The sequence below is a fragment of the Lissotriton vulgaris genome, chromosome 11, assembly GCF_964263255.1.
Source record: "Lissotriton vulgaris chromosome 11, aLisVul1.2, whole genome shotgun sequence".
In the NCBI taxonomy this organism is placed as follows: domain Eukaryota; kingdom Metazoa; phylum Chordata; class Amphibia; order Caudata; family Salamandridae; genus Lissotriton; species Lissotriton vulgaris.
The window spans coordinates 1,104,669,564-1,104,696,262 of record NC_141699.1 but is presented as its reverse complement, the minus strand read 5'-3'; the positions used below and the strand labels follow the sequence as shown (position 1 = coordinate 1,104,696,262).

Below are 26,699 nucleotides of genomic sequence, written 5' to 3'. Positions count from 1 at the left end.
TCATTTCTGCTCGCACGTGTTGTTCTGTGGAAGCCACACCAGTTAGCTTTATCAGCTCTTGTTTAAGCAGTACAAGGAGAGATCCAGCAAGTCCAAATCGAGTCCTTTTAAAGTGCAATGAAAAAAATATTACTTGCAAAGCCAACTGACCTGACGTTTTGACTCTTGGCTAAACAAACAAGCATTTGCAATGCAATAGGTCTCCCAATTGCGAGAGTTTGAGCTATTGTCATTGTAAATGACAATGCCTTTTTATTTATATGTTTTGAAAACAGTGGTGCATAAACGTGCACTTTGTAGTTGTAGTCCTTGCTTATGAGAAGCACGGCTGGCAGTAAAAAAGGCGTTGTTACTGCCAGCCTTGCTTCTCTTAAGCAACGACTTTAAGTACAAGCCCTTGTTCATGCACCGCTTGCAGGTTTTCAAAACACATAAATAAAAGGCATTTAAATATACAATGGCGGGGGCGTGGCCAAGATGGCGGGGTGAGCGGACGCTTCTTCCCGCAGCTCCACCGGCCCGACTAGGCCCGAGCCCTTTTTCGTTAGCTTCTCTCCCCCCGCTGAAGCTCAGTGGCTGTGAGACGGGCGGCGGAGACCTTGGGGCACGCGTTGATGCTACTTTGGCTCCGATCGCTCCGGCGGAAGCACGCTAAAAGACCGATTGCAGGACGGCGGAGCGCCTTGGAGGCGGAGCAGAGCGGGGCGCTGTCCGGATGCCTCGGCTGGGGCATGGTGCTGATGTCTAGCGATCTGGAGTGAAGCTCGCCCCGGTGCTCGACGGGGATCGTCAGAGGGATAACGGCTGTGCGACTTCACTGCGCGAGGACCCTGCCGTGTGATTGTGGCGGTGCTTGGACTTGCGGTGGTGGCCTCTCATGTGGTGCAGGCCCCGGCCCTGTGGCCAGTTGGCGACAATGCTTAGGATCGGAGCCGGATCTACTGTTTCTCCTCTCTAGCTGGACAGCCCTGGTTAGAACTTTCCTCCGTATGCCTGGCTTCTAGAGTGGCCCTGGTGGCATCGCCGGGCCTGGACGATCTACCCGGCCCCGTCCAACCGTCATCTTGTCTTCACGGCGACGGTGACGCAGCTCTCCCTCATGTTCGCTTGAGGTTGTCTCCTACGCCTCTGCTTTTGCACAGCTTTGCCTCCCTGCGGGACGCACCAGCCAGGGTTCCCCTAGCGGGGGTCCCTGTTGGAATCTTGGCTGAGCACCGAACGGCTCTCTGTGACTAGACTGGCCCGCCATTTTGTCATCGGTGGCGCAGGTCCCCTATCCGGCTGGGAGTTCCTTCTTGAGGGACTCTACCGAACGTTGGAAACTCATCGAGGGCCGAGCCTACTGGAGGTGGCCGACGCCAGTGTTCCTGCTTCAGTTGAGTGCGACAGAGTACGGGACACGAATGTCCGGAAAAGGGGGATCGAGGAAGGGGGATCGCACCCTGCCGGACATGCTTAGCAGGGCCCAGCAACAGCGGGACAGGGCGCAACCGTCTCCGGGCTCTTCCCGAGGTGCGGCGGACCCGACCGGGGCGAGTCCCCCGTCATGAGGTCCTTCATGGAGGACCTGTTCAGCTCGCTTAAAGCAGACTTCCAGACGCTGAAGCAGGAGGTGGCCAGTGAAGTACGCGAGGTCCGCAGGGAGGTGGAGGGCCTTGGTGAGCGGATGGAGACGGTGGAGGCAGCGGCCCAACGTCGGGACGACGAGATTGTCCATTTGCAACAGGACGTTCTCCGTCTCAGGGAACAACATGTTGAACTCCAAGCCCATAACGAGGACCTGGAGAACAGGTCGAGGAGGAATAATATACGGGTACGGGGTGTACCGTCTGCAGATGAGGGGACGGACCTGGTGGGCTATTTGCAGGACTTGTTCCGGGAGATTCTGGGAGAGGCCGCGGACTTTCCGATCCGCATCGACAGGGCCCACAGAATCGGCCGACAGCGACAGACGGTGGCACCTCCGCCGGACATCTTGGCCTACCTCCCTGACTTTCCGATGAAGGAGCGCATCATGTCCGAGGCCCGCAGGAAACAACCATTGACGTTCCGAGAGCGACCTGTGGCGCTGTATCAGGACCTGTCTGCCATCACATTGCAGAAGCGCAGGTCCTTCAAGATTGCAACCGATTTCCTGCGCGAGCACGAGACACCGTACTCCTGGGGGCATCCCTTTCGCTTGATATTCCGTTGGAATGGGGTACTGCACCAGCTGCGCTCCTTGCAGGATGTTTGCGGCGTCTTGGGGCTCACGGCTACTGAAGAGGATGGAGCAACACAGACCTGGAGGCGCTCGGATAGAGGAGGACGACGGCGGTCGGCGAGAAGGAGATCGGCGGCGAGCGCTGGGCGGCCTGACTCGCCCACCATCAGAGCGGACATGGCCAGTGCCCTGAGAGAAGCGGCCAGAGACTCAGCCGCCTCGAACTGTGTGGCCTTGACGGCCTAGACTCACTCCGGGGGGAGATGGACACAGCTTCTTCGGTGCCAGGTTCGGGGGTCGGAGGGAGGGTCGGGGGGGAGCGGGGGAAGCGAGTGGCTGGATGTCCACTTTTGGTACTTTCTGCAGACTTGTCCGTTTTGGGACTTGACTGGGACAATGGGTTGTTTGTGTTTGTGTTGGAATTTGGCTAGTTGCCATTGGTTCTTTTGGGGTGGGGTCGGGGGTTGTTCAGGGGTTGGGAAGGAACCGTACGATGTTTCCTGTGTTAACGCTTGGTCCTATTTTGCCTGTCCTGCGCTGCTGCCCTGCGCCCCTCCCCCTCCGGTTGCCTGCCCGCGACATAGCGTCTCCGGACTCTGGGAGATATGTCGTCCCTGAAGGTGGTGACCCTTAATGTTAAGGGTCTGAATAACCCTGTAAAGCGTAGGGTGATTTTGTCTTTACTGGAGGGGACACAAGCTGATATATGCCTCCTGCAAGAAACCCACTTGTTGCCCCGTGACTGTCATAGAATGCGCTCTGCCAGGTTTCCCACCCAGTTTTTCTCCTCTGCTGCGTCCAAGACTGCGGGGTGGCTATTCTGCTGCGAGCTCCTTCAAGGGGGAGGTGTTGTATAAATTTGTTGAAGAGAAGGGGAGGCTTTTGGCATACCGCCTCCGCCTGGGGGGCACATCGTTTACTATTGGCTCCTTATATAGCCCGAATGACCATCAAGAACGCTTTTTAGATTCGGTGCTGGTGGATGTAACTGCCTCCCCCGACCGTCATGTTATCCTAGGGGGTGACTTAAATATAGTCTTCGATTCTGCATTAGATCGGTCAGCGCAGCGATTCCCACAGACTGGGGAACTTTCCCAGGCCGGGAAGGCCCGAATCACCAACATGGATTTGCATGACCTTTGGCGCACCCTCCACCCTACAGATAGGGATTACTCCTATTATTCGCATGCGCACCGGACCTACGCACGGTTGGACTACTTTTTGGTTAGTGGACCGATGCGTGCCGCTGCTACGGCGGCGGACATTGGGGTCCTGACACTGTCTGATCATGCGCCGGTCGTGGGTACGTTTGCGTGGCCGGCGACCTCCCCTTCTCGGGGGGTGTGGCGCCTTAGGGACACCCTTCTGCACAAAAAAACAGTTGTAAAACATATTGAGGAGGCAATACGGGACTACCAGGCACACAACAGTAACTCAGACACCTCATTGGCGACACAGTGGGCGGCGCTGAAGGCGGTCCTCAGGGGGGAATTCATCTCCATCTCCTCAGCAGAAAACAGGGAGCGACAGCGGAAGAGGGAGGAGCTGACTTCCCAGGTCCGGGAGCTCGAACAGGTCCACCGCCGTACTGGTGCTCCAAGGGTTTGGAGGCAGTTGAAGGCTGCCAGGAAGCTCCTGTTGGCGCTGGACATGGACAGGGCGGAATACGCAGCGTTACGTCTGAAACATGCATTCTACACAGGGGGGGATAGGTGTGGCAAACTCTTGGCACACAGGCTCCGTGTCGCGCAACAGCGTAACGTAGTGAAGGAACTCTTGGGTACGGACGGGGTGGCTGTCTCGGGTGATGCGGCAGTGGCGGAAACCTTTTGTGGTTTCTATGAGGCGCTGTACACCGGGGAGCCCTCCTCGCCGCGGGAAGCCGTGGAATATCTAGAATCTGTGACCCTTCCGGCGCTAGACCCCGCTCAGGCGGAATATCCTGAGCGCGATATCCACGTTGAGGAGGTGATTTCCGCGATAGCCAGACTTAAGCACCGGAAAGCCGTGGGCCCGGACGGTTACACGTCCCTGTTTTACAAAACCTTTTGCCCAGTTGTGGCCCCTATCCTCGCCCGGCTGTTTAACTCCTTCTCCGAATCGGGAGCCATCCCACAGGATCTCCTGAGAGCGACGGTCTCAGTGATCCCGAAGCCTGGGAAGGATCGGGCCTTATGTGGATCATATAGGCCCATCTCGCTCCTGAATGTCGACCTCAAGTTGTACACGGGGATTCTGGCATCCAGGCTGGCCCTGCACCTCCCGGGTCTGGTTGAGGCCGACCAGGCTGGCTTTGTGCCCGGCAGACAAACTGTCGATAATACTAAGCGAGTGACGCACATTCTGGAGAAGGCTTTGCGGATCCCAGGCGAACGGATGCTGCTGGCGGTGGATGCCGAGAAAGCTTTCGACAGGGTTCACTGGCCTTACCTCGAGCAGGTGCTCAAGAAACTGGGCATCGGTGATAAATTCTGCTCAATGGTTTTCAATTGTTACAGGTACCCTTCCGCGACGGTGAGGGTCAATGGGTGCAGCTCCCGTAGTTTTGCAATCGAGCGCGGCACGAGGCAGGGGTGCCCGGATGCAATCGGGATCAAGATGGGGCGGTATGTTCACACGGTCAGCCTCTATGCGGATGATGTCCTGCTGACCCTGGACGATCCCAGGAGGTCCCTTCCCGCCTGCATCCACGAGTTGGATGCTTTTTCACACGTGGCCAGTTTCAAAATGAACATGGGCAAGTCGGTGGCTCTAGATGTGTCTCTGGCTGCGGATACTAGACGGGACCTTCAGCGGCTCTTTCCCATGCAGTGGTCATCGTCCCTGGTGCCATACCTGGGGATTCTGTTGGCGCCGACGTTGCCAGAGATGGTAACGGCTAATTACACTTCTCTTAGTAAGAAGATCAAGGAGGAGCTTGGCCGCTGGAGCAAGAGCCTGTTGTCTTGGCTTGGCAGGATTGCTGCGGTCAAGATGACGGTTCTGCCCCAGATCCTATATCTTTTCCGAGCCTTGCCGCTCCAGCCTCCAGTGGGTTGGATCAGGCAGACGCAAGCTGACATCGCACGCTTTGTCTGGCAAGGCCGCAAGCCGCAGATGAAGAGGGTTCTCTCCACGCTGGTCCCGGAGGCGGGGGGCCTTGGTATTCTGGACCTCCGGAAATATTTTCAGGCGGCGCAGCTGCGATACCTTGTGGAGTGGAGCAGGTGGGAATCCGATAAGCACTGGCTCTTTCAGGACCAGGCGGTGGCAGGGCGTACCCTCCAGGAAGTTCCATTCTTGCGCCGAGTTCATCGCCCCCCTTTATGCTTCCTTTGTCACGCGGGTTCCCCTGAGGGTGTGGGACACTGTTTGCGAGGTTCGGGAACTCACCACGTTCCCCTCGCCATTTACGCCCATAGTGGATAATCCTGATTTCTCCCCAGGGATGGAGCCAGGCGCTTTCTCCCATTGGAGGACAGCGGGCTGCCGAGCGCTCTTTCAGATTTATGGGTCGGAGGGAGTGGTCCCCTTTCAGCAACTTCAACAGGAGTTCCACCTGCCGGAGTCGGATAGACTGCGATACATGCAGGTCTGGCACTGGGCGCTTCAACCCCAGGTGCGGGACACCGCTGATCGTCGGATAAAACCATATGAGTGGTGGCTGGTGACCCGCGCCTCTGATGCTAAACTGATCACTGATCTCTACAAGTTCTTGCAGCCCCCTCCGTTTCACTACTATAATCCGGGCAGGGAACAATGGCACAGGGAATTGGGTAGGACACTTAGCCACAAGGAGTGGGACCAGATTGCACACCGTGCGAGACACTCAGCCTATCACACTGGCCTCACTGAGACATTCACCAAGGTGTCCACATACTGGTATTACACCCCAGAGAGACTGCACGAGATGAACAGGCAAATCGAGAAGGAGTGCTGGAGAGGTTGTGGTCAGGTGGGGACCCTCTCGCATATTCTTTGGGATTGCCCCTTATTGGCCGCTTATTGGAAGGAGGTTCTTGATGAGGTCGATATGCATTTTGAAATTGAATTACCGCGCTTTCCGGCGTATATATTGCTGGGCCTTCCTAATGGCCTGATGTATCCGCTGAAGTCCCGCAGGGGCAGGCAAATCGCGATAGCGCTGGGCTCAGCGGTTCAGAACATCCTAATCCACTGGCGCACCACCACGGTCCCCTCCGTCACTGGCTGGTTGCACAGGCTCTGGCATGTGCTGGGTATGGAAAAATTGTCACTCACGGTAGCGGGGGAGATAGACCAATTTGATGAGCTGTGGCAACCCTTTTGTGCGCTATTAACTACCGAATTTAGGGAACTCACCTGTCCGAGGTACCTCAGGCTCCTGAGGTTGACGCCACCGGTGATTCCAGCAGACTAGGAGGGGTAGCGGGGCCGGGTTCCTGGAGGGGGGGGGGGTGCGGTGAGGGGGCAGGTAGTGTTACTAGCGGTACATTGGACGGGGGGTGTGGGGGGGAGTTGGGGAGTTTTGGGGGGGGTTCTGGGGGATGGTGGGTTGGGTTCATTTGTGTTATTGCTTATTATTCTCTACTCAGACTGATGGTGTTGACTATGCTCAGAATGGAGGTATTGCTTATATTTAGCCTTTTTCATTTGCTGTTGCTTCCTTTTCCACAGCGGACTAGTCCACCGTCGCACTCATAATGTCATGCTCATTTCCTTCGCTTAAGTGTATGTAACCCTAACCTCCTGTTCCCTCTCCCTATGTTTTTGTCTTAATAAAATGCTTTAAACCTAAATTTACAATGGCAATAGCTCAAACTCTCGCAAATGCGAGATCTGTTGCATTGCAAATGCTTGTTTTTCTTTAGCAGCAAAATGAGAGGATATTATTGAAGTGATCCATGCAACAAACGTTCTATGTGCAAGAAGCGGGAAAGGAAAGGCTGCAGGATGTCATGTTTTTTGTTGCACACAATACAAAAGTACCTACAAATGAACTGTACAAATATATTAGCAGTTAGGAATGCAAACATTAAGCACATTTTTTGTAATTCTGCAGTGGTGTGGGAACATTTTTTTTTAAAAAAACACAACAGGACTATACACTTGGTGGTGCGCAAATGAAATACTCGCTGATCATTTGTGCACCGTTTTGTCAGTTTAACGGTATGCTGTCTGTAAAAGACAATGTGCTATCACACTATGCTTTATTAATATTGTGCTCTAAAATGTGTCACCTGATACATACTACACCGCACCTCTCAACTCCTGAATACATTTGCTAACACTTGTTCTTTGTGATTCCCCACAATCCATAACTTCAGTGATAAAACATTAATGGCAGGCCCCACCCCCACTCTGACAATTGGTCCATCAACACTGGTGCATGCCAATTTTGAAATGTCATTGGTGCATGAGCCCCTGCGGGCACACTGTGTCTCTCCTGGAGACTACCGGATTAATTCAGAGGGCAGTATGGAAAGAAACCTCAAAATGACTCCAGGACTCACTGTCCACGCCATGTACATGTGAACTCCATTCTTTCTAAGTTTGTTGAGCAGAATGCCATCCTGGATCCACCACAGCACGGCTTCCGAGCCCGCCACAGCACGGCTTCCGAGCCCGCCACAGCACGGCTTCCGAGCCCGCCACAGCATGGCTTCCGAGCCCGCCACAGCACGGCTTGCGAGCCCGCCACAGCACTGAGTCTGCTTTGTTGGTAGTGACGGATGCCATCCGGGCAAAGCTGGATGTCGGTGACTCAGCGGCCTTGGTCCTTTTGGACTTAAGCGCCACTTTTGATACCGTCTCTCATGCGATACTTCTAAGATGCCTACAGGACATTGGCATTAGGGATGTGGCGCTGAACTGGTTCTGGTCCTTTCTGGAGGGGAGGTCTTTCCAAGTTCTTGTGCCTCCTTTCCACTCTCAGGAGTTTGCTTTGCACCAGGGGGTGCCGCAGGGCTCAGTGCTGAGCCCTATATTGTTCATCATCTATGTCCAGCCTTTGCTATGCCAGCCAAAGAAAGGGGTCTGTCACTGGTGTCGTACGCGGACGACACCCAATTGGTGACCGCTTTCTCCCAAAAATGCTGCATTAATCTGGACAAGTTTAAAGAGGATTTTTCAGCAGTTGCGGACAGGATGGCGCTAAACTGCTTGCAGTTGAACGCTGGTAAGTCAGAGATCTTATTGTTTGGGAAGGACCAGGAACTGTGGTCCGAGCACTGTTGGCCAGACCGTCTTAACCCAGCTCCCCTGCCCAAGGTGACTGTGAAAAACCTGGGCGTGTGGTTTGACAGTGGCCTGACATTTGATCCCCAATCGAAGGTAGTTGCTGGTGTGTTTCGGGCTTCTGCGAGGCCTAAAGTCGTTGCTGGGTTTCGTTCCTCCAAAGGTTAGCCAAACTATCATCCTATCCAGACTGGACTACGGCAATTGCCTATACTTGGGAGCCAACAAGGCTAGTGTTAAGCGTTTACAGAGAGTACAGAATGCAGCAGTCCGCATCCTGGTGGCTCTCCCGAAAGCCTGCTCAGTCTCACATGTGCTTCGCAAACTTCATTGGCTGCCAGTTGAGAAGCGCATTCTATTCAAGTCACTGTGTGATTTGCACAGGATTTTAACGTCATAAGCACCCTTGGGGTTGGCCAATTTGTTGGAGCTCTATGTGCCACGGCGTCCTTTAAGATCAGCGGATTCAGCGCTGGTCGGCATTCCCCTTGTTCTGAAAGCCAGAACGGGTGGCCATTTCTTCCGCAGCCTGGCTGCGCCACTCTGGAATTCGCTCCCTCTGTCCATCAGAGCCATTCAGAACCACCTTGCCTTTTGAAAAGCAATAAAGACCTGGCTTTTCCCTGTGTAATTTTTTGCTCTCTTTGGCTCTCGCTTAGGAGTCTGTGGTTGCGCTGGGACACCTCGTCGCTGGGGCAGCTATGCGCATTACAAATCCGACAAATAAATAAACATGCCTCGCGTTCCCTGTGCCCATTTTACATAATCCTCTCCCTTGATCCCCCTCCCTTCCTGGCATCAGAGTGGCCACCGGCCAAACCACAGACCATACTTTTTGGCCCCTTGGAAAATGTTTGTGATTCCCACGGCGTACAGCAGCACTAAAAACCATTGGCAAAGCAAATAGTTCCCAAAGGCGAGACCGCTTGGCTTTGATATCTCTATCAATGAATGTCTGACTGTAGCCTGGCCCTGTTTTATACTTGTGGGAGAGTGGAGGGGGCTGGTGGGGCTCTGCGGGGTGGGCAGTGCAGCAGGGCAAAGGCTAAGGAGGGATAGAGAGGTGAGAAAGAACATAGGATGGAGTGAGAAAGAAAGAGAAGTGAAAGTAGAAGAATCGAGAATGGGTAAAAAGAAGAAAAAAGTGAAAGTGACAGAATGGAAGAGGGAAGAATGAGATATGAAGGAGAAGAAAGAGGGGAGACGGGATGTACACAGAGATATGGAGGGCAAAACGTGAGAGGGCAGTCAGAGAAAGAGAAGTAGGACAAGAGACGAGGCCTGGAGATGCCAGAAAGGGGGAGAGGGAGGGTAAAAGGAAGGGGAGGAGAGGGGAGAAATGGAGAAGAGAGGAAAGAGATGAAGGCAGGAGATGGGGGAAAGTAGAAGGGACCCTAAAGCTTGAGAAAAAAGAGAAAAAGATAAGGAGGGAGGAAGAGTGACAGAGAAAGAGACTGAAAAGGAGACAGAGATAGAGACAGATAGAGCGGGGAGTTAAGAACAAGCAAGGAGGGATCGGTAGAAGAAAGAAAAGGGGCTGAGCTATGCACTAATAGAGACACTGTGAACAAAGATGAGAGACAACGAGAGAAGCAGAGACAAGGTGAGGGTGAGAAGGAAATGAATGGGGTAAAGCGGTCAGGGAGAATACACGGAGGTCAGGACAGAGACGGGTAGGAGATGGACAGAAGAGATGGACAGAGAGTGCAGGGGAGGGGGGGAAACGAGGGGGGAGGATGAGGGGAAGTGGTCAGAAAGGAGAGTAAAAGGGGGTAAAACGAGGAGTAGACCGGGAAAGAAAGGCAAGAAAGGGGTTGGGAGACGTGAGAGGATGGGTGTAGAGAAAGAGTGGAAGGTAAAGGTAGGAGAGAGTCAAATGGAAGCAGATGAGAGGGAGGAGGGTGGAGAGGGGGGTAGAGAGAACAGGCTGCGAGAGCTCAGAGACCTATAATAAGATGCGCAGCAGGCGCAGAGGTACCGGGCCCGGAGGGAGAGAGGAGGGTGGAGAGAGGGGGCAGAGAGGACGGACAGCGAGAGCTCAGAGACCTTTAAGAAGGTGTGCAGCAGGTGCAGAGGTGCCGGGTCCGGAGGGAGAGAGAGTGCTGGGAGGACAGACAGCGATAGATCTGAGATCTCTAATCAGGTGTGCAGCAGGTGCAGAGGCACCAGGGCCCGGACGGAGAGAGGAGGGTGGAGAGAGGGGGGCAGAGAGGACAGACAGCGAGAGCACAGAGAGCTAAGCGTGCCCTGGAAGTGAGCGACACATCCAGCATTAGGAACCAGGGCACAGCGCCACTGAGCACCTTCCAGTTTATTGGCGCTACAATCCTTCAGGCGCTGCACTGGGTTCATGTGCACTTGCACTGTGGAGTGAATATCTGTCACAACACCTGTCTGGAAGCTCAGTGGGCGGGTAATCGGAGCTATTCTCATACACTTGGAATATGAATCAGGATTTACATAGAGCTCTTACCGCGCGCACAATGGAGGCCATATACACGGTGAGGTCATGAGAGCAGAAGGTTACTTAAGGGCAGCACGGGTGAAGCAACTCCCGCTGCGAGGGCGCCCTCCCTGCACAGACGGAGCAGTAAAACCGGCCTGGCAGGGAGAGGTGCGAAGACGCACGGGGCACCGTGCCCAGACGAGACTGGGCGCCTAGCTGTGTGCAGATACCATCACTGTTCACACCTCACCGAATGCAATCAAGATGTAAACAAGAGGCAGAGCGCATCAGAGATAACACTGACCAGACCCAATCAGGCCTCCGCATGAGGCTGCATCTGATCCAATATTTACAGGAGGCTGACGGAATGTCAATGCTGGGACGGGTGAAGTCAGATGTTTACATTGGCGCAGACCAGAGGCCATGTTTGCACTTCACTACGTCAGACTCAACGCTCACTGCGGGCATTGGCACAGATACAGGCTCACTCCGCGTCTGGGCACAGATACAGGCTCACTCCGCGCCTGGGCACAGATACAGGCTCACTCCGGGCCTGGGCACAGATACAGGCTCACTCCGCGTCTGGGCACAGATACAGGCTCACTCCGCGCCTGGGCACAGATACAGGCTCACTCCGGGCCTGGGCACAGATACAGGCTCACTCCGCGCCTGGGCACAGATACAGGCTCTCTCCAGGCCTGGGCACAGATACAGGCTCTCTCCAGGCCTGGGCACAGATACAGGCTCACTCCAGGCCCGAGCACAGATACAGGCTCATTCCAGGCCTGAGCACAGATACAGGCTCATTCCAGGCCTGAGCACAGATACAGGCTCATTCCAGGCCTGACACAGATACAGGCTCACTCCGCGTCTGGGCACAGATACAGGCTCACTCAGATCCTGGGCACAGATACAGGCTCACTCCGGGCCTGGGCACAGATACAGGCTCACTCCGCGTCTGGGCACAGATACAGGCTCGCTCTGAGCCTGGGTACAGATACAGGCTCACTCCGGGCCTGGGCACAGATACAGGCTCACTCCGCGTCTGGGCACAGATACAGGCTCACTCCAGGCCTGAGCACAGATACAGGCTCACTACGGGCCTGGGCACAGATACAGGCTCATTCCAGGCCTGAGCACAGATACAGGCTCACTCCGCGTCTGGGCACATATACAGGCTCACTCCGCGCCTGGGCACAGATACAGGCGCACTCCGGGCCTGGGCACAGATACAGGCTCTCTCCAGGCCTGGGCACAGATACAGGCTCACTCCAGGCCCGAGCACAGATACAGGCTCACTCCGGGCATCAGCACAGATACAGGCTCACTCCGGGCATCAGCACAGATACAGGCTCACTCCGCGTCTGGGCACAGATACAGGCTCACTCAGATCCTGGGCACAGATACAGGCTCACTCCGGGCCTGGGCACAGATACAGGCTCACTCCGGGCCTGGGCACAGATACAGGCTCACTCCGCGTCTGGGCACAGATACAGGCTCGCTCTGAGCCTGGGCACAGATACAGGCTCACTCCGGGCCTGGGCACAGATACAGGCTCACTCCAGGCCTGGACACAGATACAGGCTCACTCCAGGCCTGAGCACAGATACAGGCTCACTCCGCGTCTGGGCACAGATACAGGCTCACTCCGGGCATCAGCACAGATACAGGCTCACTCCGCGTCTGGGCACAGATACAGGCTCACTCAGATCCTGGGCACACATACAGGCTCACTCCGGGCCTGGGCACAGATACAGGCTCACTCCGGGCCTGGGCACAGATACAGGCTCACTCCGCGTCTGGGCACAGATACAGGCTCGCTCTGAGCCTGGGCACAGATACAGGCTCACTCCGGGCCTGGGCACAGATACAGGCTCACTCCAGGCCTGGACACAGATACAGGCTCACTCCAGGCCTGAGCACAGATACAGGCTCATTCCAGGCCTGAGCACAGATACAGGCTCATTCCAGGCCTGAGCACAGATACAGGCTCATTCCAGGCCTGGGCACAGATACAGGCTCACTCCAGGCCTGGGCACAGATACAGGCTCATTCCAGGCCTGAGCACAGATACAGGCTCACTCCGCGTCTGGGCACAGATACAGGCTCACTCCGCGCCTGGGCACAGATACAGGCTCACTCCAGGCCTGAGCACAGATACAGGCTCACTCTGCGTCTGGGCACAGATACAGGCTCACTCCGCGCCTGGGCACAGATACAGGCTCACTCTCGGCCTGGGTACAGATACAGGCTCACTCCAGGCCTGGGCACAGATACAGGCTCACTCCGGGCCTGGGCACAGATACAGGCTCTCTCCGGGCCTGGGCACAGATACAAGCTCACTCCAGGCCCGAGCACAGATACAGGCTCACTCCGGGCCTGGGCACAGATACAGGCTCACTCAGATCCTGGGCACAGATACAGGCTCACTCCGGGCCTGGGCACAGATACAGGCTCACTCCGGGCCTGGGCACAGATACAGGCTCACTCCGCGTCTGGGCACAGATACAGGCTCGCTCTGAGCCTGGGCACAGATACAGGCTCACTCCGGGCCTGGGCACAGATACAGGCTCACTCCAGGCCTGGGCACAGATACAGGCTCATTCCAGGCCTGAGCACAGATACAGGCTCATTCCAGGCCTGAGCACAGATACAGGCTCACTCCAGGCCTGGGCACAGATACAGGCTCACTCCGGGCCTGGGCACAGATACAGGCTCTCTCCGGGCCTGGGCACAGATACAAGCTCACTCCAGGCCCGAGCACAGATACAGGCTCACTCCGGGCCTGGGCACAGATACAGGCTCACTCAGATCCTGGGCACAGATACAGGCTCACTCCGGGCCTGGGCACAGATACAGGCTCACTCCGGACCTGAGCACAGATACAGGCTCACTCCGGGCCTGGGCACAGATACAGGCTCACTCCGGGCCTGGGCACAGATACAGGCTCACTCCGGACCTGGGCACAGATACAGGCTCACTCCAGGCCCGAGCACAGATATAGACCATATCATATGTTAACACAGTGCCTGCCCACATCATATGTTAACACAGTGCCTGACCACATCATATGTTAACACAGTGCCTGACCACATCATATGTGAACACAGTGCCTGGTCACATCATATGTTAACACAGTGCCTGACCACATCATATGTTAACACAGTGCCTGACCACATCATATGTTAACACAGTGCCTGGCCACATCATATGTTAACACAGTGCCTGGCCACATCATATGTTAACACAGTGCCTGGCCACATCATATGTTAACACAGTGCCTGGCCACATCATATGTTAACACAGTGCCTGGCCACATCATGTTTTGACACAGTGCCTGACGCACCATATGTGAACACAGTGTCTGACCACATCATATGTTAACACAGTGCCTGGCCACATCATATGTTTACACTAGCCTGGCTAAATCCTGCATTTTCACTGCACAAGGCCAATATATCTTTTTTCTGAACCTGACAAAATGTGGTGTTTCATGCAGACACACCAAATTAGAAGTTGAAATAGTTTTTGTTTTATCAACAGATTTCATCTTCATTATGTTAGAGCTGGCTATTGTTTGGCATGTCTGTGAAGTACATGTGTTATCAACTCGCGGCGTTTGACTAGATCCATTGATAACTGAAGTTAAGATGATGAGGTGTCTTTGCCAATCCTCTCCCACGCTGTCTCCAAACTGGTTTACATAACCGGTGGATGTGACATCAGCTATAACTGGTAGAACAGGTGCAGTGGCACCGGGCGCAGGGCTCTAAGGGGGCCACATTACTCCTATTATGTCAATATTATCCCACCAAACTTGGGCCTGGATCCCCTCGTCGCTCTTCGAAACTTGAACCTCTGACCTCTGAGGTAACTGATGTCACCCTGATGTCAACCGGACATTGGAACAGGGAGAAGAGGGCGCTGGGAGACACTTTGGGGCATATTTACAAGGGGATATCGCCACCAGAACATCACTTTCAGTGACGTTCTGGTGGCGATATCCCCTTCTCCTTATTTACAAGGCGGTGTTAACAGCACCTCGTTAATAAGGCCAAATTTTACTCTTTGCTTAGCATGAAAGGGGCGTGCGAAGGGTGTTGTGTTGAGTGTTCCACCACAACACCCATTGCTCTTTGACGCTGCTGCATATTTACAAGCCTGGCGCAGCACCAAAAACTAAGGCCAGCTAAATCCTGGGGGATTTACAATAAATTGTCGGAGTACAGTGTTACTCCAAAGTTGGTAATGCCACGCTCCGAAATGGTTTAAATGCAGGGAAGCACCGTATTTACAAAAGTGCGGCACACCCCTGCATTTCCCGTAGCGCTGGCTCTACAAAAGCTGCCTAGCGCCAGTGCAGGCATCGCTGCACCCTGTTGCAAGAGTGCCTGCACTGCAGGGTCAAAATGCAACAGGTGTTGCGGTGGAAGGCCCACTGCAACACCCATGCACACCCCTTTCAAGCTAAGGGAAGTGTGAAACAGGGCCTTATTTACAAGGCGGCGTTATGCCATTGTAAGTGGGGTAATGCCGCCTTGTAAATAAGGAGAATGGGATATGCCACCAGAACATCACTAAAAGCGACATTCTGATGGCGATATCCCCTTGTAAATATACCCCCTTGCCTTAGGATGGTGATACGAGGAGAAATTATTAATAAAGGGGTAGACCCACACACCATGAAACACTGGGAGGGCACAGGGAGAAGTACCCAAGACTGGCACATGGTACACAGAGAGAACACATGTGGAGATGTTGACACTTGGAGACATGGAGACTTGGAGACACAGGCACTGCTAGATGCAAGGTCATTGAAACCTTGAGATAAGATGCTGAAACAGAGATACAAAGACAGTGGGAGACACAAACACAAGGAGAAACTAGGAGGTTACGAGGTGAAGTAACCTACACTGGAACAGGGTACACAGAGAGAACACGTGAACACATGGAGACTTGGAGACACAGGCACTGGGAGACGCACGGTCATTGAAACCTTGAGACATGATGCTGAAACAGAGATTGAAAGACAGTGGAAGCCCCCACACCAGGAAACACTGGGAGGGCACAGGGAGAAGTACCCCCAGACTAGCTCTGGGTACACAGAGAGAACACGTGGAGACTTGGAGACACAGACACTGGGAGAAGCGCGGTCATTGAAACCTTGGATAAGATGCTGAAACAGAGATACAAAGCCAGTGGGAGACCCACACAGGGAGGGCACAGGGAGAAGTACCCCAGACTGGCACAAGTTACACAGAGAAAACACACATTGAGATATGAACACACAAAGCAGCAGACACTGGGAGACATTGGGGCATATTACCAAGCAATAGCGATAATTATCGCTATTGCTTGGTTAGAGACAAAAAATTTCCGCTGAGCTGCGGCGATTTTTACCGCAAATAAACCTTGGTATTACCAAGGTTTAACGCAAATGCGGTAAAAATCGCCGCAAAGCATGAATATCGCTGAAAAGTCAGCGATATTCATGCATTAGCGAGCTAATGCTCTTAGCCATGTTATCCACCTCCCATTGGATAACATGGCTAAGAACTGCTCAGGGCAGGTGTTAGCTTTTGGTGATATTCCCGCTTAGCGCGAATATCTCCAAAAGTTGGTAATAGGAGATAGCGATGTTAGCGACTGTTTTCAGTCTCTAACATCTTGGCACGCCCACTTTGCATCTCATTAGTGATAAGTATCACTGACATGCAAAGTGGGGCCCAAGATGGTCGCTATCTCCTACTAGCTGTCACTAACTGGTGTTAGCGGCAGCTAGGTAATAGGGAGATAATTTTATCTCCGCTTTCTTGGCTTTTAAAGCCAAAAAAGCGGAGATAAACCCCCTTGATAATATGCCCCATTGACTTTACTGGAGATGGAGAGGACTGTTCCCCTTGCTGGTGATGTCATGGTGTTGGGGTCTCATGTTTGATTTTTTTTATTCTCGTAAAAGCTTGTGGGATTTGTGAATTTCGCATCACTGGGATATTTTGATACTTCACGAGATTTCACAAAGGTGAAATTACTCATAATTGTGATCAGCAGGAGTATGGTTCATTCAGAAAATGTCTTATGCAAGACATTTTGTCCTCAAACCTTTCCCCTGAGAGTGTCTTGTATTACTTGTGAATGTAAGATACATCCTAATGTTATGGTTAAGCTCATTTCAGGCAATTTCTCATATTTTTTTTCACAAAATTCCTTTAAAAATAGAGGATATGCCCACTCCTTCACATCCCAGTTTGATCTGTGAACTGGAGGGAGTTGTGTGTGGTGTGTGTGCAAGTACACAAGGGTTGGTTTACAATTGATTGTGGACCCTATGTTTGTGAATGTTGGTGTCTAAAGGATTGGCCAAAGTGTTCTCTTAGATTAAGCACCCCAATGTACAGATGGACCCTTGAAAATCCAGATAGCACTTGACAGGTGTGATGGTCCTTTTCCACTGCATTTCGAATGGAGCTGGAACAAAACACAGGTCATGAATATATCATCAACTGCCAATTCCTTAATATTCAGTCAATGGTGAGAGGTTGAAGAAGTTTTCAAAACCTTTATTTACCTTTAGTACCTAGTAGGTTTGTTCACCTTTATTCACATTAGTTCAGTTTACAGAAATAATGAATCGAAGGTTAATTAGTTACAGCATAAACCAATTCAGTGAGTTCCATAAAAAAGTTTTTCACTAATCTAGCTAACCCAAGGTAGGACCCGTGAAGAGTCCCTTCTAGAAAAGAGCAAGATTTTTGGAGCACAACTAAAGACTAAAAGATCCCATAAAGAGTTATTGTGGAAACTCAGCCGAGTTCCCCCCCAAGCTGCAGTACAAACCATTAGAATATCACTGACAGAGGAACGTTACAGTATCATTGCAGATCAAAGACAAATTAGAATAAGGAAATAGGATAAAGTCGCCTTTAGCAATAGCTGTCGATAAAAAGGGCAAGGATATAAAAGAGCGAGTCTGCCACAGTAGAGTCACCAGGGGTTTAACATACACATGGATCAACAGGACAGCTCGGAATCTTATTCCTTGTTGGAATCCCTGGGGGTGCTTAGTATCGTGCCATATATATCTGCTCCCCACGCATGAGAAGGGCCATACCCTTGATCAGGTCTTTGCAAATTGTTTACTTCAGATAGAGCCCCCCTAACCCTACTCTGGTCCGATCATTATCTGATTAGTTAAAGATTACCAAAAGTGACAAAGCATGCACAGGCTCAAGTCAAGCAGCCCTCTTCCACCTACAGATCTTTTTATAAGATCACCTCAGAGGCTCTTAAATGTGAATGAGATCTTCATCCGCCCATGCTCACTGGTGATATAGATTTGGATGCTGAAGCTTTGGTAAAATGGATTGCACAAGACACTTTGTCCCTGGCCCCTCCTATCCCGTGCCCAATAAGAATGATCAGATCCTCAGCTCCTTGGTTCAAGGACACCCTACATCAGTGCAGAAAAGACTGTAAACGTCAGGAAAGAGCTTGGAGGAAGGATTTTAAAGCGGAAAATAAAAAGAACTATAAAGGGGCTTTACAAGGCTGCCATAAAAAGATACAAGCAGCTAAGAAGAGTTTCTTTGCTTTAAAAAATGATTCTGCAGGAAATAAAAGCAGAGAGATCTTTGAGATTGTTAAAAGCTTCTCTTCACCTAAGGCTGCAACCAGGCACTAAGATAGTGTCTATACAATCCTTGTTCAATGGCCCAGACATGACAGATGTATGGACCACTCAACGGGCTGTCCCCCAGTGTCAGGAAGATGGGCGCTCCCTCTCTATCTTTCCGCCTATGCCCTTAGAGACATCTCTGGCAATAATGAAGGGTTTGAAATCTGGCTCGCCCGCAGATCCTGTCCTGCCAAATTTTTGGCTTCTATGGCAGAGATTTTGAACCCTACTGTTAACCGTGTTTTGAACACGTCTCTCCTTAACGGACGGGTCCCAGTTGGATGGAAGTGCCTGAAAATAATTCCATTACTAAAAAAAACCATGGCAGATCCCACGGTCTTTACTAACTATAGACCCATTTCTCTTCTGTCTTTTTTTGCAGAAACAGTTGAAAAATATGTCCGCACAGTGATCAGCAATTTTGCAGAGGCTAACAATCTGTTTCACCCTAGCCAGTCCGGTTTCAGGCAGAATCTCAGTACTGAGACGGCAGTATTGGAGGTATCTGAATCCATCAAGGAGACCTTGGACGCAGGTGGAAAAGCGTTCTTGGTCCTTTTGGACCTATCCGCGCCATTTGACACCGTGCCCCACGGTCACCTCCTGAAGAGATTGAGGGAGTGTGGGCTCGAGGGCACGGTGTTGAAGTGGTTTGCTTTCTTCTTAGAGGGTAGAAACCAGGAGGTTTGGTCCCTCCCTTTTCGGCCAGTGTGTCGACTTTGAGTGTGGGTGTGCCACAGGGCTCTATTCTGAGCCCCGTACTCCTTAACCTATACATGGCCCCCTAGCGACATTGGTGGAAGAGAATGGTATAGGAGCAAAATACATCTCTAGAAGAGTTTCTTTCTATATACCTGGCAGTTCTCTCAGATCCGCCCATCAACATCTTATGGTCACCCCTAAACATCTTAGAGCACGAAAAGGCGGTTGCTCCTTTCAAGTGCAAGTGGCTGGACTGTGGAATAAGCTGCCTCTCTCACTTAGGCAAGTTACTAATCTGCTCGCCTTTAGGAAACAATTAAAAACCTGTCCGTTTCAACAAACAAAATAACCTTTTCCGTCAGCTTTTCAGGTTTTCTTTTTCTCTTTCTTGTCTCCTCCTGCTTTTGGTCTTTTCTGTCTTAAGCACTAGGACACTCTCTTGAGTAGCTGCGCGCTCTAGAAATCCATTTTAACATAACATAACATAACTTGAACTAGGAACACGTAATATAATATATTACATCACACCATAATGTAACGAAAATTAGTAGGTGTCTAAGTCTTTCGTCCAATGGAAACTGCTCATAGCTAAATATGGAAACTGCTCATCCGATGGTGTTGTCAACATCCGTTGATTCTATTCCTGCTTCCCATGGTAAACATTTACGCTGGTACATAGTAAAACAGTATTACAGCTACTAGCAACATGGAGGAAAGTTGACATTAGAGCCTTCTTTCATCAGATAAGAGCTGTGTTCAATGTCCCATTGTGAATATAAAAGGCTAGTGAGATGCACTGAAACAAATCTATCAATATTATCCTAGTTAATCATTCATAAAATATATCTAAATCATTATTCCTTTTAGTAGTCTTTTAATTGGGAATTCACAGCAAGGTTCATTGTGTTATTAAAAGTGATTGAATATGGTGGGATGAAGACAGAAGAACATCATCTTGAAGTCAACGCATTCTTTAGTAAGATGCTGGTGACAGGCAAAGTGTTCTAAATGAACGTCTATTTAGCTTTGAGCAGAGTCGAAAGAAAAGGCTTGGGCCAATATTGAAACCCCATATCCGAGTATCTGTGCGAGTACGCTGAGTTATGTGTCTCGTGTCTCGAGTCCAAAGTAGTGAACTCAGCGTACTCGCACAGATACTTGGATATGTGGTTTCAATATTGACGACGATTTGGGATAATTTATTTGACCGATCACCAGAACTTTTGGAATCTGAATTTAAGGCACCACACTATATGATAAGCGCAGTGAATCCCTGAACAATATAAAATCAATCAAAACCATAGAACCAGCCGGGTCGGAAGTAGAATCGGAGGAGAGGAGTTGTGTACTAGAAGTTTTGAAGCCTGACAGCCCTGAAGAAGTCGAGGGGTACACCCCTTTTGGCAAAACACGTGTTGGCTGGGCATAGCGGATTAAAAGAAAAAAGAAAAATCACATGGATTACTCTTTTCATTGTGTTTTGTCTACTGTTTTATGAAGAAAAGTTAATAATTGATTAGAGCGTGGGCAGAGGATCTCATCTGTTTTGCCTGACCCTAGGGTCAAATTTAGAGGGCTCAGGGTGCTTTCCCTCACCGCTGGCACCGCCAGAATTGCTCATCACCATAGACTGACGCAAACTCTATAGGTGCCAATATCTGCTAGCGAAGAACGCCCCAACACTGCATCATTTATTTAAAAGCAATCACAGACATGGTGGTCTACTGACCTTAGCAGACTCCCATTACTGTGTTGACACAGTGGATCACAAATTAAAACCTACCTCATTAATATTCATGAGGTAGGTCTATTTGCGACCCACTACAAATCGCTATTTGAAGAATAGGGGGCAAACAACTCCTTTGTACATTAGTGATGGTGATTACCAATTAGCAACGCACAAAAAATGGCTACTTGTAATGGCTATTAGTATTGTTCAGACATTGAGCCCTCAGAGATCCTCTTTGCACCTGACACAGCCATCAAAGTATACAATACATTATTCTAAACACAGGCTGCTGGCACTCAGCTCTGCAGCAGCAAAGGTCTCCTATGCCCATCACCTGCCTCCAGTGCAGAAGGACAAATACAACTGAACAGAAATATCTCAAGGGGATTCTGAACCTCCAAATGCAGATCCAAACTGCAACTTCCTGGCTACAGTAGATCTTTAGAGCCAGCAGATATCTCCTTGGCTGACCCATGTGTTGAATGTGGTTTATTTGCTGCTGCAGAGTTTAGCGACAAAGTGTGAATGGACTGAATTCACATGTGGTCTGTTGGCTCTAAATCTGGTTTGAGTGATGACCCAGGGCCTTCTAAGTTGGAGAGGATTGAGAGATGATGCTGGAGGTGCTGTGGAACTGAACTACCACTTTGCTAGAATGCAAGCGTTGCCTCTACAGACGAGTTACTGCTCAACATGCATGGGGGAACCGATGATAAGCACTGTGGATTCATAACATTATTCGAGATGAATACATTCTTCCCAAGGTAACTTTCTGCCCCCTGAGAAGACATTAATAAACAAGTTATGCTCTTCAGAAATCAAGTGTGCAGAGTGGATCGGTAAAGGCATGTAAAGTCCTTGGGGACCATGGTATTGTGTGATTCTTATGGGAGTGAAACCCCATGCAAAGGTGGAGCATGAATTCTTTCTGTGATCCTGAGGAGGGCCTGGCAACCTTAGGCAGGAGTAAGGTAATCAATAAAAATGATTCATATTTTAAGGCACTGGGGGATGTGGGGGAGATTAAGTGAGCTATTGCCCAGAGTCACATGATGCTGACCTGATCTGAGCCGCCGCCGATCGAAGTGCGAGTCCCGTGCTCCAGAGTCAGCCACTCTGGCCGCTGCGCCACACCTCTCCCTGGCACAGAGCTGTCATGTGTCACATTTACTACTGCCGTGTGTGTTCATCAGTAACCAGAGGACTGTTCTTTGCAGGAAGCTGATCTGCGGGCCCAACGCCATCGAAGTGGAAATTGTCCCTGTTTTGAAACTGCTCTTCAAAGAGGTAAGAAGGAGTTCTGAGCCCTGTGTAGATGACAACCAAATACATAACAAACTCAGAGCCTGATGCACTGACTTGGAAATGGGAATTAAATAGGTGATGCAAGCTACTAAACTGTAACAAACGTACTTAGGGGCATATTAACAACGGCCAGCGATAATCATCGCTGGCCGTGTTTAGCGATAATTATATTATCGCAGGCTATCTCAGGAATTTATCACCCTGGTAGCGCGTTATTAACAACGCGTTACTCCAGGGCAATAAAAATTCCAGAGATAGCAAGGTTATCTCCCTTTTGCAGGGAACATCACTGGTTTTCCAGCGATGTTCCCTGCAAAAGGGCGATAACCTTGCTGATACGACCCACAGGGTCGTATCAACATAATCCACCCCCTATGTCAGGGATGGCTAAGTCAGGATTTTAGCAGACGTTAGATTCTGGCGAAAACTGCAGTTTTCCCCAAAATCTAATGTGTGCTAAAATGCTGGGCCAGCCTTGTAAATATCGCGATGTAAGGATCAGCAATATTTACAAGGGAGTCTATCTGGGGTACGCCCAGTGACGCCCACTTTGCATCTCATTAGAGATGCAAAGGGAGGCGTTGGGAAAAAGGGTGCTAACGTGCGATTATGCATGTTAGCACCCTCTTGTAAATAGGGCGCAGGTTTTATTTCCACTTTTTTGGCTTTTTAGGCCGAAAAAGTGGAGCTAAAGACCTTGTAAATATGGCCCTTATTTTCAAAACATGGCCTGTGTCCACCGAAGGGAGAAGTGCTACATTGGGGAACACGTCCGAGGAGCAGGCAATGGTGTCCTGCAATGTTGTCCCACAGCTTCCCCTTTGCAAATCAGTTACCATCTCAGGTCGGGGGTTGGTAATTAACTGATTTAAAGTAGACAACCGGTTGTGGTTACAAACTATTGGTACATGAGACTGCAAATCCCATATTGTGGCGGACACCTCTTTCATGCCCCCTCCTATTTGCAATTCATGATGAATCACAAAAGCCCTTGTGCAAGACTCCTGAATCTAAACTGATGCATTTCAGAGAGTTGTATTGAGTTCAGAAATTCCCTGCTCTTGCAAACCACCTACAAACCACCTTTTACACATGGCACTAAATGGGTTATTAACTATCACAAGTGGTTGTTCTTTCATCTCTGACATGCTTTGCTAATTACATCTTGGTATTTTTCGGTACTCTGTGTCATGCATCTGGCCTGATTCTGTTGCACAATATGAATTATCTGACTCTCTATGTCACATTACACCCCCCCCCCCCTTGTTGGCTGGTGGTTCATTGTTCACTATCCCTGACAGCCAGAATCATCAGTCTAGGTTCATTGAAAGAAGAGCCTTGCACAGAGCAGATGGAAGCCCAGTGGCTCTCAGAGGTTCTGCTATATGTACTGTGTTGTATGGCACTATCCACACTGTGAAGATGCACAGGATGGGTGCCCTCCAGCCCATCCGAGACTACATACACTGCCACGTACAATCCGTATCGCACACTACATACACTGCCACATATACACGTCATCATGCACTACATACACTGCCACGTATACACCTCATCACGCACTGCATACACTGCCCCATATACCCTCATCCCACACTACATACACTGCCACGTATACACCTCAACCCACACCACATAAACTGCCACTTATACACCTCAACCCACACCACATAAACTGCCACATATACACCTCATTCCACACTACATACACTGCTGCATATACCCTCATCCCTCACTACATACACTGCCACATATACACTGCATCCCACCCTACATACACTGCCATGTATACACCTCAACCCACACCACATACACTGCTGCATATACCCTATTCCACACTACATACACTGCTGCATATACCGTCATCCCATACTACATACACTCCCACGCATACATCTCTTCCAACACTACATACACTGCTGCATATACCATCATCCCACACTACATACACTGCCATGCATACACCTCATCCCACAACACATACACTGCTGCATATACCCTCATCCCACACTACATACACTGCCACGTATACACTGCATCCCACACTACCTACACTGCCACATATACAACTCAACCCACACCACATACTCTGCCATGCACACACCTCATTCCACACTACATACACTGCCATGCATACACCTCATTCCACACTGCATACACTGCTACTTATACACCGCATCCCACACTACATACACTGCCATGCATACACCTCATCCCTCACCACAAACACTATAACATATACCCTTATCCCACACTACATACTCTGCCACTCATACACCTCATCCCACACTACATACACTGATGCGTATACACTGCTTCCCACACTACATACCCTGCCACATATACACCTCATCCCACACTTCATACACTGTCACGTATACACCTCATCCCACACCACATACAGTGCAGGGTATGCACATAATCCCACACTACATACACTGCCACATGTACACCTCATCCCACACCACATACAGTGCTGTGTATGCACATAATCCCACACTACATACACTGCCACGTATACACCTCATCCCACACCACATACAGTGCTGTGTATGCGCATAATCACACACTACATACAATGCTACGTATACACCTCATCCCACACCACATACAGTGCTGTGTATGCACCTCCTCTCAGACTACATACACTGCCACCTGTACACCTCATCCCACACTACATACACTGCCACGTATTCACCTCATCTCACACCACATACAGTGCTGTGTATGTGCATAATCCCACACTACATACACTGCCTCGTGTACACCTCATCCCACACTACATACACTGTCACGTATACACCTCATCTCAGACTACATACACTGCCGCGTATACACCTCGTCTCACTCTACATACACTGCCATGTATACACCTCATCCCACACCACATACAGTGCTGTGTATGCACATAGTCCCACACTAAATACACTGCCACGTGTACACCTCATCCCACACTACATATACTACTGCGTATGCACCTCATCTCAGACTACATACACTGCCGCATAAACACCTCATCTCACACTACATACACTGCCGCGTATACACCTCATCTCACACTACATACACTGCCACGTATACATCTCATCCCACACCACATACACTGCTGCGTATGCACCTCATCTCAGACTACATACACTGCCATGTATACACCTCGTCCCACACCACATACACTGCTGCGTATGCACCTCATCTCACACTACATACACTGCCACTCATACACCTCATCCCACACCACACACACTGCTGCGTATGCACCTCCTCTCGGACTACATACACAGCCCCGTATATACATAATCCCATTCTTAACAAACGATCAGAAACCTCTCCACTGTTTGGATCTCTTGAGTCCTCCCTCATACCAATTCCATCCTCCTGTCCTCCCATGTCCAGTGTCCAAGAGGCCCTAAAACAGCATTACAGAATCACCCTTAAAGACAAGGGCCGCAGTGGCAAACGTATCATTATCAGCGTACAGATAACTAAATGCATAGATTTAAACACATGAGCCTTCGCAACCATATACTTCCTTCACCAGATGCACCAGACTGTGATGACCATTGGCATAAAGTTATTGCATAGCTCCATCTTCTGCTCATCTTTTTTACAAATAAAAAGAGATGGCATATTGAATGTGGCTTATTTAATGGACATTGTGACCACGACCAAGTGGTTTGTGATGATAATATTGGGTGCTCTTATCAATGAGGTGATTTGATGACCGTGAGAAGATGCAAAGGATGGTTTGTCGATCATAAGCTATCTCATGGCCTTACTCAACCCCTGCCAAGCAGATACCTTCTGTACATGGAGCTCCCCTGCAGCTGTGCGTGTACTTCAGAAATATACTGTCCATAAACTGGAAACATCTCTAGATTATTGTTTATATCATCTTCAGAACAGCATGAGTAACTTTCCTTTAACTGTGTTATCTTTTTTCCCCTCAGGTTTTAAATCCCTTTTACATATTCCAAGCCGCTGCATTGGGTCTTTGGATTGCCCTCGGCTATTATGAAGTTTCTTTTAGTATCATCATTATGACTTTGATTTCGGTCATCGTAACCGTCTATGACCTACGGCAGGTGAGTCTTTCAGGATGGAGTGAGGCTGACAGAAATGTTCTTTTTGGTAGAGGCTCTGAGGTGTCAAATCATTGTCTGCACCTGACCAATGAAGCGAAAATGTTGACTTCAGATTTTCTGACAAGAAAGGGACAAAACAAAGGTAACGAGAAATATCTTGGTATGAAAGGAGGGAACCCTCGAATGCTTCTGCTCTTAGAGATGAAAGACAAGAGTTACAAGAAGTGAAGCAAAGGGTGCAGGGCAGGACCATTGCTCTTGTAAAGGCCGGCACAATTTACAAAGCATTACCCAGTGATGTTGGTTGACTTCATGAAGACAATACTCAAGAAATACCAAATTACATATAACATTAACACTTA

The 26,699-nt window shown here is 50.3% G+C and overlaps 1 protein-coding gene across 1 annotated transcript in view; it reads left to right on the top strand.

The window, feature by feature from the left end:
* The window catches only part of LOC147684242 (putative cation-transporting ATPase 13A4), a 249,194-nt gene that overhangs the window by 71,602 nt on the left and 150,893 nt on the right, over positions 1 to 26,699 (top strand). Inside the window, exons 6-7 of the mRNA XM_086944644.1 lie at positions 22,168 to 22,237; positions 26,203 to 26,337. Coding sequence (XP_086800770.1) covers positions 22,168 to 22,237; positions 26,203 to 26,337 — 205 coding nt within the window. The remainder of the gene's footprint in view (positions 1 to 22,167; positions 22,238 to 26,202; positions 26,338 to 26,699) is intronic.